The 19,076-nt window shown below is 32.2% G+C and overlaps 1 protein-coding gene across 1 annotated transcript in view; it reads right to left on the bottom strand.

The window, feature by feature from the left end:
* The window catches only part of side-IV (sidestep IV transmembrane protein), a 919,468-nt gene that overhangs the window by 151,003 nt on the left and 749,389 nt on the right, over nt 1-19,076 (bottom strand). The window contains exon 5 of the mRNA XM_089641040.1: nt 1,231-1,341. Coding sequence (XP_089497166.1) covers nt 1,231-1,341 — 111 coding nt within the window. The remainder of the gene's footprint in view (nt 1-1,230; nt 1,342-19,076) is intronic.

Below are 19,076 nucleotides of genomic sequence, written 5' to 3' on the forward strand. Positions count from 1 at the left end.
GATTGACAACTTATTTATGTTGACAACTTATTTATGTCTCCTGAGAAAAGATTTCATTGCTTCGTTTTCGTTTTCACGAGACAAAGAAATCAAACCTAAAGCTCCGGTATTCCGAATTTTTACCAATTTACATCACATTTAATTTCTTGAACTCTTTAAGGTTTTTAGATCATTAAAAAATCTACTAATACTATCTCTAACATTCGTATTTACGTATCTGTGTTTCAACCATCGTCTTCTTCTTTTGAACCCTTACAACGTTGGTTTAACAAATTTAAAAATGAGCTATGAAAGCAAACTTAAAAAACCCTGGCATTTAAGTAAGACATTTTAACAGTAATGATCAAAGGCTGAACCGGACCGAGAATCTGGAAGAAGTTATGATGTCAAAAATGAAATGTGATGGAGTTTCAAACACCCTAACCTAACTTTCACTTCAGTTCTTAAAAGTAAGAAGATAATAAATTGAACAACTCAATTTCAGTAAACATTTTAAATTCTCCTATTCTCTTGGGAGATGGTTTCGCGGGGAAAAATTCAACAACTCGCTGGGAGAAGTTACCTGAACCAATGCATTTTTAGTAGATTGCAGTAACCGAACTGCAAGGAGATAGTATTTCGGTACTACAATATTATTTCCTTTCGATTGTGAACGGAAATATTTTTCAGTTATGACTTTCAGCACTTAAGTAGCAATATGAATATGTTGCTTGTAACTTACTTCTCGTAAGTTCTAGTGCTACAAGTTGTAAGTTGTAGTAAGATGGGTAGAGAGAGTCCAGTTGGAGAGTTAAAGGTCAAGGGGTCTCCCTCAACCGGCCCGCTACGCAACAGGAGCGAACCTGGATTAAACCTTACTCAATAAACCCGGACAAACCAGTTAACGAACCGTAGTTCATGAGTGAAATAAATATAGGTGTCCCTGTTAGACACATAAAAACTACTCGAATTAGTCACATAAATCATAAATAGCACATCTTTTCACACATAAACAGATTATTCCAATGGGCTTGTTACAAACTTACAAGAAAAATTCTTCCTTTTTCGTTGTGTTATTTCAATCAATGATAGTTTCTCATGAAAAAATTGTAATATTGATCCCTTGACGACTCGTCCTTGCGCTAAACAGATTGGCTGTGAAATGATTTTTTGGGTTCGTGTTTTCTCTCTCCTTGCTCAAATTTACTCCCGGTATGGAGTGGCAATATGAAAAAGGTGATATAAACTCACCTCCTTCCACCTCGCAGACGAGGACCACATCGGAGCCTTCGTTGTAGGGTTCAATCAGCTTGGTCCTGTCTCTCCTCTTGCCGTCGTAGATCACGGGCCTCCCAGGAGGTACTGAGGAAGAAGAAAGGTCATTTTTCGATTAAAACCATACATAAGTAAATCAGCATATAAGTAAAATTAGTTTTCAAATAAATTATCGATAAATCATTTTACCAATCAATTAAATATAAGACTTTAATATAAAACTTTTTTAATCTTTTTTTTATGTTGCCTAATTCTGAGATGAGTAAATAACTTCACACATTAAATGTATAATTTTTCAATTAATTTGTTCAAATTTCCATAATTTACTATTTCAATGCCTTATTACTATTATTATTCGATGCATTTTGTACAAATCTATATACATTGTGATACATGGTGTCACTACCAAACTTGCTCGATGGCACGACTCCGAATCCAATATAATAACGCATGTAGAATTATATTGGGTTACACAAGGTACAGTAGCGTATCGAAAATTTACGAAACAGAACTGGATTAGAATAGATTCGCCGGCTTGATGAGATACCGGGTCACTGGAGCCAGGATGTGGCTAATGGCCTCCGACAACACAGTGGTAACCGCAGCCTTCCAGCCCCACGAGGGCCCGAGTTCACTCAAGACCACGCCTTACATAATTATTCATAATTTTATTTATTTTTAGATTTGCTTGCATTTCCTTGAATTCACATATGTTTTATTTCATTGTAGTCACATATATTTTATTAGGAAATAGATTGCAATCACGTTTTTAACAGGATTTTACCCAAATTATTATTTTGACGTTTGATTTCTATCATGCGAAGGATATATTTGCAAATCTTACAGTCGATGAGATAAGTTGAATTTGAAAGAAACAATTATGTTTATCTTTGCTTTTAGAAAAATTGGATAAAGAAATATTTTATTCCCTGTCACATTTTGGTACAACAGTAGTTAGTTTAATTTTTAAATTAATTATTTTATATCGTTTCACGAATTTAGAAAAACTAATAAAAACCTAATTAACCAAACGATTAGATATACTTTACTTATCTCATGCGAATTTCACATTTTGTGAACGATTTTATGACCAAAAGACTTTGTCATTTTGTTAAACATTGCTAAATACTATTAGACTAGGCTTCCCCATAGTCTCAAGGGTAGTCCCCGGAGCTTACAGTGATAAACCTCTCTGTCAGGGCGCCTGTGCGATGGTGTTTTCACGATGTTGTATAAATTTAATCACGTCTAATTGTTATTACGAGCTGGCAACGCTGTTGGGTCTTCAAAGGATAATATTTTTAATGAAAGCCGGCAACAGTGTTTTCATTAAATTTAATCACGGCTGATGGGGTATGTAGTCTTCGTCCGCATTGGATATTATTTTAAGATTATTGTAAAATTCGTACGTTTTGATGGAATGCTTTCGAGATCAGACGTTGGCAAGGAGGCGACCTTATTTTAATATAATTTTGGTTATGGTTTGATAATATGCTATAAGTCTCCGAAAATCTTCTGTAAGCTCGAAAAAACATGTTTTCGTCTCTTCTGAACAACTGCCGATTTGTAAATCGTTTTTGTGCTATCCCAAAGATTCTGTATTATTTTTTGACATTGATTTAAGGTATAGGAAAAATCATTAATTCTCTTTTAACAACAACAGTTATATTTACATAATTGTTTTCGACACATATGCATAGGTACCATAATTTTCAAAACAATTGGCATATTTATTTTGTTCGTTTTGGAGCAAATTCTTGTGGATAAAAAAAATGGGAAGAAAAACATAAATTTTAAAAAGACATTTTGTACGTAAAATTACAATTATTTAAGGTAAGTGAAGTGTATTTGCAGCTCTTTAATTGGAACTTCCTGCCGATTTTCGTTTCCTTTTCCCGCCTTCTACATTATGGACGTCTTTAATGATCTCCAGAACACAGAACTGTCAAAGACTCCACTTGGGGTAGTACTAAAAAAACACGACCGAGAATATTATACAACAATACAAGGTAAGTATACTAATTTTTACAGTCGAAAATACTTGGAAATTATGATACATATAAACACGTCTCAAAGACAAGAGAAAGAGTAATAATCTGATACGAAATAAAATACGAATTAGAGTTCTACAAATGTAATTTATGTTAATTTTAAAACCAGCAAACTAAGTTCATTATACTTAGCTTAATTCAATAATAATTACAAGGCTGGGTACACTAAATTCAAGTTAAAAACCCCATTTATTCGCATGTCTTTAAATGATAGTTCCCACAATGTACATTAAACAGTAGCGTACTTTGTTGCTAACTATGTTTTGCGTTAAATAATGTCAGTTAGCCAAACTTATTAGCCAAACTACGATGAGGATTGACGGTAATGCCGATGGCTACAAAGTTTTATTCAAAATGATTAAATAATTCTTCAAATGTAATACCATGAATGGAAAATAAATAATTTATCCATTGAAGATAATATTAAAAGCTCTCAAACGAAAAATGTGCTACTGAAAAATCAGGAAACTATTCAGTCGTATCGAGGAATTGAACCCAGAACCTCGGCATTGCTGAAGCTTTGCTGTACCACTGAGCTAATCCGACCCTCTACCCTTCGGTCATGTTTAACTGTATCGTGCTTTCGACTACGAATTAAAAACATTATCTTTATTTCATCAACGCATATTTTTTTGCTGTGTGTGTACGTGATTGAAAGATTCTTACCGACATTAATTACCATTTAAATAGTATCTTGGATATACAAGTCAATTTTTATTTATGTTATGCGGCATCAATTAAGTTTTCTTTCAAGTCAAGGATGAATAATTATTAACAACTAGCTGTACCCCACCACGCGTTGCTGTGGTTCAGTCTGTCTGTGCAGATAAATAAACAATAGCGCGTGTTGTTTTTTACGTCCAACAGATGGCGCCTTTAAAACCTCTTTTTACCTGTCTCAGGTGACATTTGTATGATATAGATATAAAAACACACGCGTAATCAAATGAAAAGTTGTGTACAAAAATTTAATTTGTGTTAATAAAATTATTGATCTAGGCATTATGTTCGACAGTAAACTCACCTTTGTATGTAATATTAATAATATTATCAACAAGGCCTTAAAGACTCTTGGCTTTGTTTTGAGAGCTGCAAAAGATTTCAATAATTTAGGAACATTTATTATGTTACATAAAACCCTTGTCAGATGCCAACTTGAGTATAACTCTACGTTATGGTCTCCATTTTTCAATATTCATTCAGATAACATTAAAAAAAGATTCAACGGAAGTTTCTAAGGTTTATAAATTATAAATTGCATATTCCTATACAAAACATAAATTACAATTACCTCTTGGATAAAATATCTATATTGAAACTTTCAGAAAGAAGAATTAGCACAGATTTAATACTGTTACAAAGAATACTACCTTTTAAAATTGACTGTCCCGAATTACTTCAATGTATCTATATCCATGTTCCCATAAAATCATGCCGACATTTCTTACCTTTTTACTTCAATAACACCAGGACACTAGCTTACCAAAATTTTCCGATTCCGAGACTTCACAATCTCGGAAACAAATATATGGGTGATATATTTCATTTGAAAACTAATCAGTATAAATGTTGTATATTCTATCACTTTTATTATTCTATACACAAATAAACCTATGTAACCCCATAACTTCTCCGCTTCTACTATTTTGTTTTGTTGAATCTTTTAAATTCAATTATATGCGTGAGGATTCATTTTTGCCATTATGTTTACATTCTTCTTTATTGTATTAATTTTTAAGTGTTTACTCTGATACAAAATGCTTGTATTTTTTTTAAAAGAAAAGCCCACTAGGGCGTGTAATAATTTTTTTTATTTTTTTATTTATTTAATATTTTTATGTTTTTTACAATAAATATACAATTATACATATTATACAGTGTTATCAAGGTAAATAATAATAGCTTTTCCTCACCATAAAAAAACGAGGCTCTTGTGTTTGGTGAGTAAATCCTAGCTCAATTATATGGAATCATGTAAGTAAGTAAATAATATATTTGCAAAACCAAAGGGATAAGTAAGAAATAGGCAATATTTATCAATAATATAGTTTCAAGATTAGAAGGAAATAATAATAAGAGTAAGATATGGACTTTTATAGTAGTTTTAGGTATTTTTTTAATTTTATTTTAAATTCCTGAATATCTTCAATATTTTTTAGATATAATGGAAGGATGTTAAAATATGTTATACCTAGATAGAGATAGGTATTTTGTGTGTGCTTTGTATTAAGTTTTGGGATTTTGATAGTTTTTTGATATCTTGCTGATGAATTGAATTGTAAGTTATTTAACTGTATTTCTTTATAAATTTGTAGAATTGAATATTTTTTATATATATTGTCTATTGTGGGTACATTGAATATTGAAAAGAGAATCTCAGTAGAAAATTTGGATGGTTTTTTCAATATTACTTTAATTATCAATCTTTGAACTATTTTAAGTGGATTTAATATATTGTTATAAGTTCCTCCCCAGCCAATAATACCATATTGGAATATAGATTGTACAATTAAATAAATAAAACTAGTACTAAATCCATTTTCATATATACTTAAAATAATTTAAAACCATCTGATTTCATTAACTAGCAAAAATTTTATGCATTAAGCATCTTCTTATTCAATTGAACTTATAACGCAATGAAGGTTTCAATACCAATCAAATCCAATCTACACATTTATAACTTGTAGGGAGGTGAAGGCTGAAGTATTTTTAATAATTTTAAATATGGAAAAAATAAGTCAAGAATGCTCAAAAAGTAATTGCAGTGAGCATGATATTATATCGGTTAAATAAGCTAAGCCTGGAATAAACACTCGGTGAAAATTAAATCTTATTTCGGCCTGAATTAAAAAAAAACGAATAAACTTAAAATTGTACCAAAGAAAAAAAGTGAACCCTGGAAAAAAATTACGAATATTTCAGCTGTACTATCGAAGGTTTTTTAGAAGCCAAAGTAAAATATGTCTGACACGTAAAATAATTTCTCACATTCAAATTTAATTTTTGAATAACATGTGTTAGTTATTGCCAAGATCAAAGAAGTAACGTACAAGAAATATTTAATGTTTTTTATTGGAACTTACATGTTTCTAGGCAAATTTAACGGGAAGGTTCGACGTGACACCGCAAAAATCCCGGAGAGTCGACCAAAAAAGATTTTAGCATTCGGAATATTACGCCGAATACGTAATGTCTTTGAAAACATAAGATTTTTATTTGGCAATATAGAACCTTGTCAAAACTCGGAAGAGCTAACAGTGGATATGGATAGTGAATACTGCTTAGCAAGAAAATACTCTCACGGATTTTTATCATTTCTGGTAAGAAACGTGTGTCAGCTGACTGAAATAATGAAAAAACAAAGTTTTTTGGATCATGTATGTATGACAAGCAGGTAAAAGAGTGGCGTAGTTGTTTTGCGAAACCTACACGGGTCAAACTTAATTCCTCTCTCCGCCTATGGAACACCTGTAAGTATTATACAATAACGCGTGGGTACTCATGGCATTGCACTAGTGACAGTTCATTTTAAAGGAACTTCTGAACATCCCAGCGAAGACACTACTTGACATGACAGTGAAATTTTCACGGCAGATTTGTCAAACAGTAACAACCTAGCTAGATCGTTACAGGATCAGAGGTAATTGACAAATTCACTGCGAACCACAACCAAACACTTATTGTGCGGACTCAAACCTACTGTTAGAATCCTGGCTCTGTGATGGACCAGAAACCAATGACTATCACAGATTTTATTTCAAAAGACCTCACATATTAGATTTTTTTCTAAAATTTATATTGAAATAAAGCTTTGTATTGTAGATCGTCATACATAGGTATTGTACAAACAGTGTCCACTTTGTTTCACAGTTTTAACATGAATATCACACAAAAATGCCGAAGAATATAATTTTTTTATTTAAAAAAACAGTCTTAAAATCTTATAATTTTAACCAATAATGGGATCTTTCTTAAGCATTATAATTCTTAATATTATTATAACGGTATGAAGACAAGAATTAAAGAATGAATCTAATTGAAGCGCTTAAATTATTATATATATATACGGAGAGTATATTATTTAATTAAAATATGGGGAAACATACACATTGCATCTTTAAACGACCTACAAATAATACAGAATAAAGTTAAGAAAAAACTTTTCAATTATAATCCAGAAACCCCCACAAAAAATGATACCAAGCAACGAAATTACTGAAAATCAGAAAACTGTACGAATATAACATATGCCTACAAAATCAAAATGGATTTATATACATGAGCACAACATTCATAAAAAAAAAACATCACAAGTAAATGAACACTACACAAGATAACATTAAACTTTTTTTTTCTTTCCTGTATTTGTAAAGTATATTTGTATCCAGTTTTTTACATGCTTTCGACTACCACACTAGACACATGTCCGTATTATGGTAGTCAAACTATACACACATTCAGTAAAAAAAACATAGGCCACGAGGGTGTACAAATATACAATCTTTTTCCCAATAGTCTGACATCAGTAAAAATAGTGAAAATATTTAAGAAAAAACTGTTTGATCTTAAGATCAGCGAGCTAAATTAAAATGTACTTATGTAAGTTACACCTAGTTACAGGCAGTATATTTAGATTTTTATTTTTTATGAGTACATTTATGTTAAGATAATTAAATGTGTATATTTTTTAAAACTTAAAATAACAAACGATAAGGTTTTCGAATACAACGGTGTTCATCAATTCGATTTCAGAGCACGAGATATTTGAGCTAAAATATTTATTTATTTATTTACTAATGGCCAATGTCAAATTACAATATATGATATAATGCACGAAGTTAATACAAGAAGAAATGTTACAATACAGGATAATTAAAACAAATATTGGTATGTCAAAAATGGTTTAAAGATAACTCAACACAGTAACTATTCAACACACCTTTAAAAAGTGATAAGTCATTAAAAACGATGGAAAAAAAAAATTTAAACCTAACCTAACCTAACCTACTTAACCCAGTTTATAAAGTTTTTGTTTCATCACTTTCCATGACTTTATATAACTTTTTAAAGATGTGATGAATTATCATTTTATCTTATAAGCAATAATTATTAGCCTGAAACACTCATCCACATTGAAAAAATCTCCTGATAAAAGATGACATGACGCCAACGGGACTTGAACCCATGTCCTTTCGATTTCCGGTCGACAGTTCTGACCACTGAGCTATGGCGGCTTATCTCTTATCCGCGAAATAATTTGTTTAGTGTTTCATTCAAAAATTACTGCTTGTTACATTTTTCACCTTAAACAACCGTTTTTAAGGCTAATAATTATTGCTTATAAAATAATTGTTACCCTTTGTGCTATGCATAAAAAAAATACAGTGTGTGGCAAGCCTACACACGACGGAAGTGAAACTTTTAGTATTCTTCTCTCTCTCTTTTCATTTCATATTATTATTATTCAGAATGCTCTACATTATAGTTTTAAAAAGCATAAATTTATATATAAGCGTGTTGTTAACAAATGAACGTTTAACTAGATTCGTAATATTGACATATTTATAAGTAGCATGTGATAAAAAAAATTAAAAGTTATAAAAGTATTGGATTCGAACCCGGGTCCTGCATAACGAGTGTCGAACGCTCTGCCTCTAGACGAGGAGAGGTATCTCGCGCGACGAGAACCGCGTATACAACGTGTACTCTTCAATTGACTTGTCCCGCGCAAATTTTCGTTTTCAAACACGGCAAATGAATAATATCACATAACGTCTCGTTAACGCTTTATATAGGGTCAAATCGAAGATATATCGGCAGTGTGAAGTCATATCTGTCGTATTTCAAAATATTTTCGTATATTTGTCCGTTTTGAAAAGATCTATCGTGTTTTAACAGTCTCATACCCGTATGGAGTCTGAATTTGAAAAACATTTCTAAATTTTGAAAAACTCACTTACGGCTGTGTTTTTTACTAAAAAACTTCTCACGCACGTCTGCGAGGGTAATTAGTCGCGTTATCGGCCTTGCTTAGTAATTTTAATGATTTTTAATAAAAATAATTAATCAAAATACCGAGCGACTCTACCGGCTCGATTTGTAAGCTATATTTCGACCAAAATATTATATAGGTACCGACCGTTACTTCTAGCCAATTACTCAAGTGAACACCTGCCGGTCTAGAGTCTCACTAAATGGATTTAGACATTTCGGGAGACTCTCGGTTAAAATTAACACATTTATGTAATTTTTTACTACATTATTACAAATCATGTAGATATCTTCCTATATGTATGCCTGACAAAGTTGCAGCACGAGAGCATTTTATCACTTTTCCTCGTATAAAAAAAATCACAAAAAGAAAAAAAATAATATTTAAAGCGGGGATCGAACCTCGGTTCTTCACGATGACAGTCGGGCGCACTGCCTCTAGACCGCGAAGCTGAGTTTGGAGAGTGACCTAAACTAGGTATATAAATGGATTGAAGAACAAAAAAGACAATATTTCCAAAATTCTATAACATAAAAGAATAAAACATATACACGCAACACAAAAAAAAAAATATAAAACACGATACACGCACAAACACATAAATCATTATAAATGCCGATTTCCATTCTCTTTTAATATTTTTATTTTAGTGTGAAAATTAAATTTTAATTTCTAATCTTTATTTTTAGTTTAAATTTAACTTTATTTTAATGTTGTTTTTTGTTTAAATGTATAAATTCGTATATTTTAAAATGGGGGCCTCAACACGGGTAAATAACCCAGTGAGGCCAACATTACTGAATTAAGATATGAAATACTGTAAAATAATGTAACAATAAAAAAAAAATATATAAGCTAGGCTCCTATAGCGAAATGATCACGGTTTTTCGTGACGGTCATGAGCCGGTTTTACTCCGGTCCTCGAAAATGCATAACGCGCGTAAAGAAGTTTCACTTCAAACATCTTGTCTTAAACATTAGTTTACCAAAAACAATAATAATTTATTATCATTTTGATGATTTATCCGGTCACCGTCAAAAATAGGGCACATAAACAATAAAGATAATGTCAAGTCAAGACAGCAACAAGGTTTTGATGGAGTTCACGACTTCTGCCACATCAATATTATATTATTACTGACACAAATCATGAAGGACGGGTTGTTTCGGAGAATTCTTCAAATTTCAAAGTTAATTTTTCTAAGTTCTGTGAAAGATTATAACACATTATTTCAGTTCTGTCAAGCAACTAGCCTATAATGATAAAAAAACAGAACTTGAATAGGACTATCACAGAACCCGAAAATGAATTGTTGAAATTCTCCGAAACAACCCATCCTAGGGCATCCACCAAAAAAATCAAGGTCCTGACTTGTGTTGACAAGTCTTGCCATTCTGGACTTTGGTGAATGGTATCCATAATTTGTGGAGTGTTGATTGATAAAAGCGAGAAAAAAGAGTCTACGGTAAGGGATATTGACGAGTTGCAATAAAGAAGGTTAATATCTCAAACTGATGGCTACAATATACAACAAATAGCTCTATTTATAATTCGTGTTGCATCGATAGGCTAAACAAAATATTTTGTGGAGGAAAGGCAAGTTTGAGAAAAAACGCAAAAGAAATGCACGAATAAATAATTGAGTTATTCAAAATTTGTACCAAAATCTAAAAAATAAACCAAATTGTTCGCGGACAGTTTGGAGTAACTGAATTTCGTTGGAACCTCAAAGTGGAAAAATCGAGCAACAAGATCCCGCGCAGTAAGCCTCTCTTCCTGCACTTGTACTATAGTGCCTCCGCTTATTCTATCTACCTCTTGTTGCTCTCATCTGCTTCTGGGAGTATATTGCCTGGACTTGTTCTCCGGTGCCTCTAGTTGCTCTCCACTGTCAAGGAAATGGAAAATATTAACTTTACGGCAGGTATTAAAGTTGAGCCCCGACTTTATCAACCCTCCTGGCCGTTTCGTGGTACAGGAGCGCAGAAACTACTTGCGGTTACCGGCTTTTCCGTTAAATAAATTGTACGTGTAGAGGCTGAAGGTGTTTATTGGTAAGTTAATGCATTTTTATTACTAAGACAGGTAAAAAAAAATGAAACTGAATCGGTAAAATTATGTAGCAATTTCTGTTAAGCTTCAAATATGTACGATGCAGTCGATTTTTTTCTTGTATTGCAGAACGAGGTATCTAAAAATCTCATGTAAAAAGCATTTAACGCAATGGATTTAGAAGCGCTGATTAGTAAATTTGATGAAAGCCAAATAAGGCACTTAAACAATTGTCTTTATCTTCCACCCAAAAACTTTGAAGCCTACTTCATTCATTGCTTTTCTCTATAAGACCAAACAATAGCAAAATATTCACTTTGATTATTTGGCATAAAAGATGTATAATTAATAACATTTCTTACTGTTTTATACACAAGCCTCAGCGATCTAATTTCTTCATTAATCAGTCAAATATCATCCTATATAACCCTCATAGTTAATAATATAGTATCGGTATTGGTACAGGAGTCTCACTAGAAATTACTGCTCTCATTTTGGCACTACCAGTTAACAAATAAACTTTATTCGATTCTAATATAATCCACTAAAATAATCTTAACGGCGAAGGCAAATAAATCTTTGTAGTGAGCAATCCACTGGCATTAAGATGCAGTACTCATATATTTATTTAGTCCAGTGTACTGTCCATAGGGTCAATTGCTAAGACGGATGGGGACACAAAACAAGGATAGCTTTACGAGGACAGAATTAATTTGCTGGGAAATCTGAAAAACAACTACCGGGGCCGAAAGACGTCAGGGGGGGGTGATTGGTGATGGAATCCGAAGACAAATTGGTTTTTCGTATTTCTAAGCATTGGTTTCTAACACATCAAGGTACGTATTAAACAATTAAAGCTTTTTGATTTTTTGTAGTAATATATAGTGTTACATAAACAAATCAGGCGTTAATAAAAACATTTTGCTACTTTACTACATTCGGAACACGCTTTTTTCAATATGAATTGAAAAAAAAAGGATCTATTAAAAATAAAACAAACACTGCGGTGTTGATTTACGTATCCATTTTTGGTATAGATTTTTCAATAGTAGTAGGACACGGAGAAATGTTTATAAACGCGTCTGTGTAAACAATTTCCAACGCTGTTTACGCAAAACCAAAATAAATCGAAACATGAAGGGGGCATGGACAAATTGGGGCTTAAACGGTGCCATAAACAAAATGTTGTATGAAGTCCCCTTTGGACCAGGTTTTCACTTACGTGGCGGAAGTTTAGCCCTTGGGATGCTTTATCACCCTCGCCCACTTCCGGCCGTATCGAGGGGGGTGGGTGGAGCATGGAGAGGTGGGGGTGTTTCTGCAGCTAGCAACCCTTATTCCCGGAATCTCCAACCCGCCCAACGATGCGATATAAGGTATTGGCCTGATAAGATAAACACTTAGACCCCAATTTGAAATGCTATTATTTATTCACGAGGATTAACTGTTAATCTGATGCCGGATTTCGATTTATTCACATTCGATCATTGAATCAACACAATTCATATTTATGTAATATTTTTAAATGCATTCAATGCAAATGGTTCGATGCCTACCATACCACAAAATAACTCAGACATCGGAGTATTATTAGTGAATTTTAAGCATATGACAAGCGTACTTTTTAATGTATTTTTATATGAAAATAAATTCTTTAAAGGTAAGGCCATAACTGTTACGAAAATAATATATTTGGTTTTTTGGAATATTAAGTAGTGCAATTTGAATAAAAAAAAACATATTGACACTGAAATTTTTAGTTTGTGTTAAAAGTATTTAATAGTATACACAGTTTTGAGGGACGTACTTGACTTACTGTAACTAGTGATTTCTAACATTATTTAAAGTTAAAAATATAAAAGAAATTTTTGTCTCCAGTGATATTTTTAATAAAATATCGTATTGGATAGTTAGGATCGGAGTATTGGGTTGAGTGGTTCTTCGGTTGAGTCAACATTGATGACACATGAAATATATTTTGTATTTGGTTTTGAAAAAAAAAAATTAAAATGAAACATAAATTCTATCACCGAGTATTATAATCAATATAATAATACTCGGTGATATAGAATTTCTATGGTAGGTAAATGAAATTAAACTTAATTTCCTCATAAGTCAATTTTCATGGAGACTGGCCGTAATATGAAATAATTTTCACAAAACTTTGTTCAAGAAATCTTGCTTAATACTGTCAATGAACATAAACGAATTTCCAAACAATATTTACGCTTGTTCCATTGGTGATCAGTTATCGTATGTAGCTCCCCCCAGGTGGGATAATATTCAATAAGGGTGTTCCCAGTGAAAAAGCAACGTGAGAATTGCCTGCTTGGTAGATTCTTTTGAGGCAGACACGTGTTTGGAGACACGTGAATTGGAAATACAACTGCGTTGCACTGCACTGTTTGGCACGTTTCAATAAGCACCACGTGGATTTACTCAAATCTTAGGATTTAAGATTATTGTTCTTGAAAATGTAATTGAATAAAATTTATATAGTTGTATTCTTACCCGGTTTAGTGGTGGAAATACGTATTTTAAAATAGTCGTGAAAGATCACGGCAAAGATCAAAGATCATTTATATATATATATATAAAACAAAATTGTCACAGTCGAGAATCGAATACCGATTGACTGGTTGGAAGGCAACTATTCTGACCATGATCTTCTGGAATGCTATAAGTTACCGTACCGAACAACTATAACTAGAGATGGCACCATGATCTGCTATGTATTCCACATATGAGAACAGACGTACTAGCTCGGCATAGCATGACACGAGGTGCGGAACTCTTAAATAACGTTTCCAAGATTGTTGACATTTTTAACAGTAGCCTTGAAGAATTGAAGATGCATATAAATGCAACACAATACCCGTTATAACAAGTGTGTTACGTTTCTATCTTTTTTAAAGAATGTATCTCAAAATGTAGTTAACTTTAAGTGAGTATTAAAACACTGTACGTAAAACAAAAAAGAGAATATATTATAAGAAATGTGGCATAGCAGTATTGTGTAAATGCCCACTCGATCATAAAAATTATGTATAGTTTTAAAGCCCTAGATAAAAGTATTAGTTGTAAATCTCCAGGTATTAATCTTAGTTATAAGTCACTAGCTTTCAATCTTAGTTATAAGCTACTAGTAGGAAGTTATAAGTCTAAGTGATAGGAATAGATTAAATGCATAAATTAAGTTGTCAAGCGTCCTTGAGGTTATTTTATCACTTAAACGACGCTATACAAATAATTCAATCATTATTATAAAAGCATTACATGTACAGAAAACATTAAAATTACATAGTTTTTTTTTTTAATTTTAGAGTGTTACAAACATTTCGAAAAAATATTATTTAACATATCTATTTAATAATAAAATAAATGTGATTGTCAATTTGTACGTATTCTATTTTTTGATAAAATGGGCAGCTGTTTCAATAATAATTTTTAAAAAACTGCACAATTTGACATTATTTATGGGTTTCACATTTATGGCACATTTCAATTAAAATCAAATGCCATTAAAAATATTTTTTTTCATCTCCAGAACACATCAATGTAAAGCTAATCCTGTGTTTAGTGGGTAGGTCTGTAGTTTGTAGTCCGTAGCCTAAGACTGCTACCAGCTGATTAGAAACGCAAAGCGAGCTTTGAGTAAAATGCTTACGATGCCAAGTTAAACTTTACTGGCCACTACCCCTGCTACTGGTACATCCTACTAGTGTATTAGTGGTTAGGTGGCACTGCTGTAATGGTTGCTAGTTACGCCAGTCTTGTTTATAGGAAACGTTGCATTAATGTGCAGTAGACTTGCGAACGTTACAATTATGTAAAACAACTCGTTTAAATAAATACACTACTTTTCTGTGGCAGCTTGAGATGCATGACTAAGTTATAAATACTGAATGCGAATAAGCAAAGAATTTAAAAAATGGACTTGCATTATTATATAACTAGCGCAGACCGGCGAAAAATCAAGGGATATTTTAATATTGTAGGATTTGCAAAACTGAATATATGTACAAAAAAATATTTGCCTCAGGAATTTTTGAATGTTAACTTACGACATCGATCCAATGACATTATTAAAAAAAATCGTCATTTTCAAATTAATCCAAGAAAAAATATAGCACCGCTTATGAAAAGGATAGCTTTTCAAAGAATATGGGTGCAGAAATAAAATAGCTATATGAACGGCCCGCTAAAGAATCTAATGGCCTAGTTCAGTGAATCTACGTGCGTTCTCAGTAAAGTATCTTTGATCTATTAATTTATCTAAGCATCAGCTGTCAAACATTTAACCAGAAGAATTTTTGAACTACTTTATCGATTATCTGAAATGATCAATACTTATCAGTTCCAATTTTGAAAATCAAAAGTTCATTGAACTTTTGAACCCATGCATCGATAACCGACAAAGACATGTTTAGTATTTAGACTTTTCGAAAAAGACAGAAAATGTGAGTAATTTAATTAATAACATAATTTACGTAGAAATAAATTGAGCTTTTCGATTCTTTCGATAAGTGCCTACATATTTAAAAAAAAAATTCTGTTTGTGAATATTTTTGTCATTTCATAATTATTTGATACTATTTTTGCATTTAATATCTACTAGCTATGTTACCAGGTTCGTTAAATTATTGGGAAAAATGTTGAAACAAAAATGAATTATAGCGTGCGGTCCAATTTTCACATGGTTTTTGTTTTTACCCATGGGAGGGTTTTTCAAAGAGATAAATAAATTCAAACAAATAACACGCCAGAATTCTCTATTCGAGAGTTTTGGAGGCTTCTTAAAAACAAGTTTCTTATAAATTGACGGTCTCCTAGCGTGGGCTTAGTCTACTAGAAATCCGGAAGAACGCGGGTTCAAATCCCGGCTTGCGAAAGTAATATAAAAAATGTGTTGTTTCAGAATTAATTAATTGAAAGTAATTAAAATATATTAGTAGAACGTTCCAGAGTGGAAGATACTATCAGTTTCACCCTGGCGCAAAACCACCATTCACAAACGTTTGAAATGGCTTTAGCCTTGACCGTTAACAAAAATTCAGTGAAAAAGTTATAGCTATCTCCAACTACTTGCTTATTCCCTGGCAGACTGTTTTAAGTAACCGAGCTCCGCTCGGAGCTGCAAACAAACATAATTAACTGCAAGTACCCAAACTACGAGTGTAAATCCGATGGGACAAGTACCTATATAGGTGGTAAAACCGCTCCTCTCTACTTTGGCAAGATTGCTAGGTAATGACCGCTCTGGACTGCACTGCGAGTGGACCCAGCTAACTTCCTCCAGTCGCTAACTTCTGCTTTCTGTAGATCCGGTCAAAGCTGACTGCACAGTACACAGCACGACTTGTGCATACATTCATTATGATTATTATCATATTTCCTAGATGAATAATTTGTATGCGCGACTACAAGCCATGAAAGAGGAGAGTATTTTATGAATTGTTGTAGGGGGTTTTCAGAGTTTGATGAGATAGCATAAGCTAAATAAAACATAACAAATAATTATAAGCAATTCGCCTGAAATATCAATACAAATTGAAAATATCTCCCGAGTAAAAATAAATGCCGTCAACGGGAATTGAACCCGTGCCTTCTGATGTCCGGTCAGGTGCTCTGAAACCACTTTTCACTATTTCCAACCCGCCAAATGATTCAATATGTTCTAGTACCTCAATCAACAATTACTGCTTATTAAACTTTTTCCACATGTAAACAACCAACTTTATTTTTGTAGGAAATGTATTGTTAGTGCTAAATTTCTCACTAGATGGCGTCGAGATATATTATATATTCATTTATTGGTGAAATATTTTTGACTTGTCAAATATTATTATTTTTTAATCATAAACTAATGTTTTTAAGACAAGGTTTTATGCATAGCATAAAGGATAACAACTAATTATAAGAAATAATTAGTCTTAATAATTATTTTCATGCGACATTTCAGGCGACTAATTATTAATTATAATTATTGCTAATATTGCTTATAATTATTGCTAATTGATTAATTATTGCTTATTTGTTATCCTTTAAGCTTTGCATAAAACCTTGTCTTAAAAACATTAGTTTATCATTAAAAATAATAAATAAAACTTGATAAATTATAATATTTTGGGTATATGCATAGCTTTTCCGCAAGACGTAATGAAATGTTCATTCATATCAAATACACAGTGTTTCCATCACTGTCTTTAGTTGAAGATATTTTTTTTAATTAAAATATCGTTTTGAATTGAACAATCAGAATCAGAATCAGAAGTTTTCAAATAAAACAGTCAATTTTTATAATAGCTTCTCGTAGGATCGGCAGAAAATATAAAGTAAAGCTCTACTAACCAATCATAATTTTTACCCAAGACGCTTAACAACTCTCGAACGAAAAAAGTTAAACAGAATAGATTTAGTCGCATCTGGAACAAAATGAGAAATATTCTGTTTCATATTTTTGTATTAGTGTCGTTGTTGTTTTCGATGATTTAATTTTAAGTAATTAATTTTTCCAATTATTTGTTATTCTAATTATTTTTATTTGCTTTAAACATTTCAGTTTCGGTGCCGATAAATCGGCGTGTATTAAATTTTTTTCTACGGTTTTATGTAATATAACAATATAAGAAGTGGCGGTTCGTTGCCTATCTCATTGGGAGTTCAATTGTAGATTAAAAATACAGAAAAAAATGGTGTTAACCAATCTCATAGGTGCTGCGCACTCAGGCGGCTAGTAGATTACGAAGGTTTGCAGATCTACCGCTCTGGAGCCACTAGTATGTTTTGTATGAACATGAAAATTTTGACGGAAGGTTCCATAGGTGCCAATATTCATACGAGTATCATTTGGACGGGCGGATTTTATAGAACGGAATTCGAATAGTAGATTGTAAGTTTGATAAAATTATAATACGAGTTTGTCTTATTTACCAAAATTTTTAACGGTAGTTTAACCGTTTAAATGTTTAACCGTCACCATATGATTTACATTACCTACACACCTCATTAGTTACCAACTTCATTAATTACTATATTTGTTATAATCAAGTGAACATAAAATGTAATTAAAAATAAGAACACACAAACATATATGTAAGCGTACAACACATTCTGTTGAATAATCAATATTTTTGCAGCACTTATAATTTGAACCATGGTATTTTCACCTTTCCGGACTACTGTTCTAGCCATTGATATATTTCCGTAGATTTTTATTTAAAAACACTGCAAATACACGTTTATATGACTATTTTTGACCACCAAAAACAAATATTTTTAAATAGAATAAATAAAAAAAGTGTAAAAGGATATTACGTCAATCATATTCATGTGAGATATCTTTTATCGCAATATTATTATATGTGAGTTTCAGGGAGCCTTTCGGGATCCTAAATTCGTAGTGGCAAATAGAGTTACTTAATAACCATTACATTCCCAAGCAGTTCAGCAAACACATTAGGCAAATATGCTGTTCCGAGAATTCGGTATAAACTATCGTCATGGAGCAATGAATATTAATAGGGACAGAACAGATCAAACACGGTGAAACCTGGCTAGTAGGTAAAGGGTCGAAATAGTAGGACAGTAGCACATCCAACCAACCCTTCCTTTCCTTATAAATACGCATACATCCCTTTTAAAATTATTCCCCCAGCTCCCAGCAGACCTTTATTGCGTCAGAGATTCGCAAACTTAAAGATAACTTTTGATTCTTCGGAAA

Source organism: Hesperophylax consimilis, chromosome 16 (assembly GCF_061612785.1).
Source record: "Hesperophylax consimilis isolate HC1 chromosome 16, BYU_Hcon_1.0, whole genome shotgun sequence".
Lineage (NCBI taxonomy): Eukaryota > Metazoa > Arthropoda > Insecta > Trichoptera > Limnephilidae > Hesperophylax > Hesperophylax consimilis.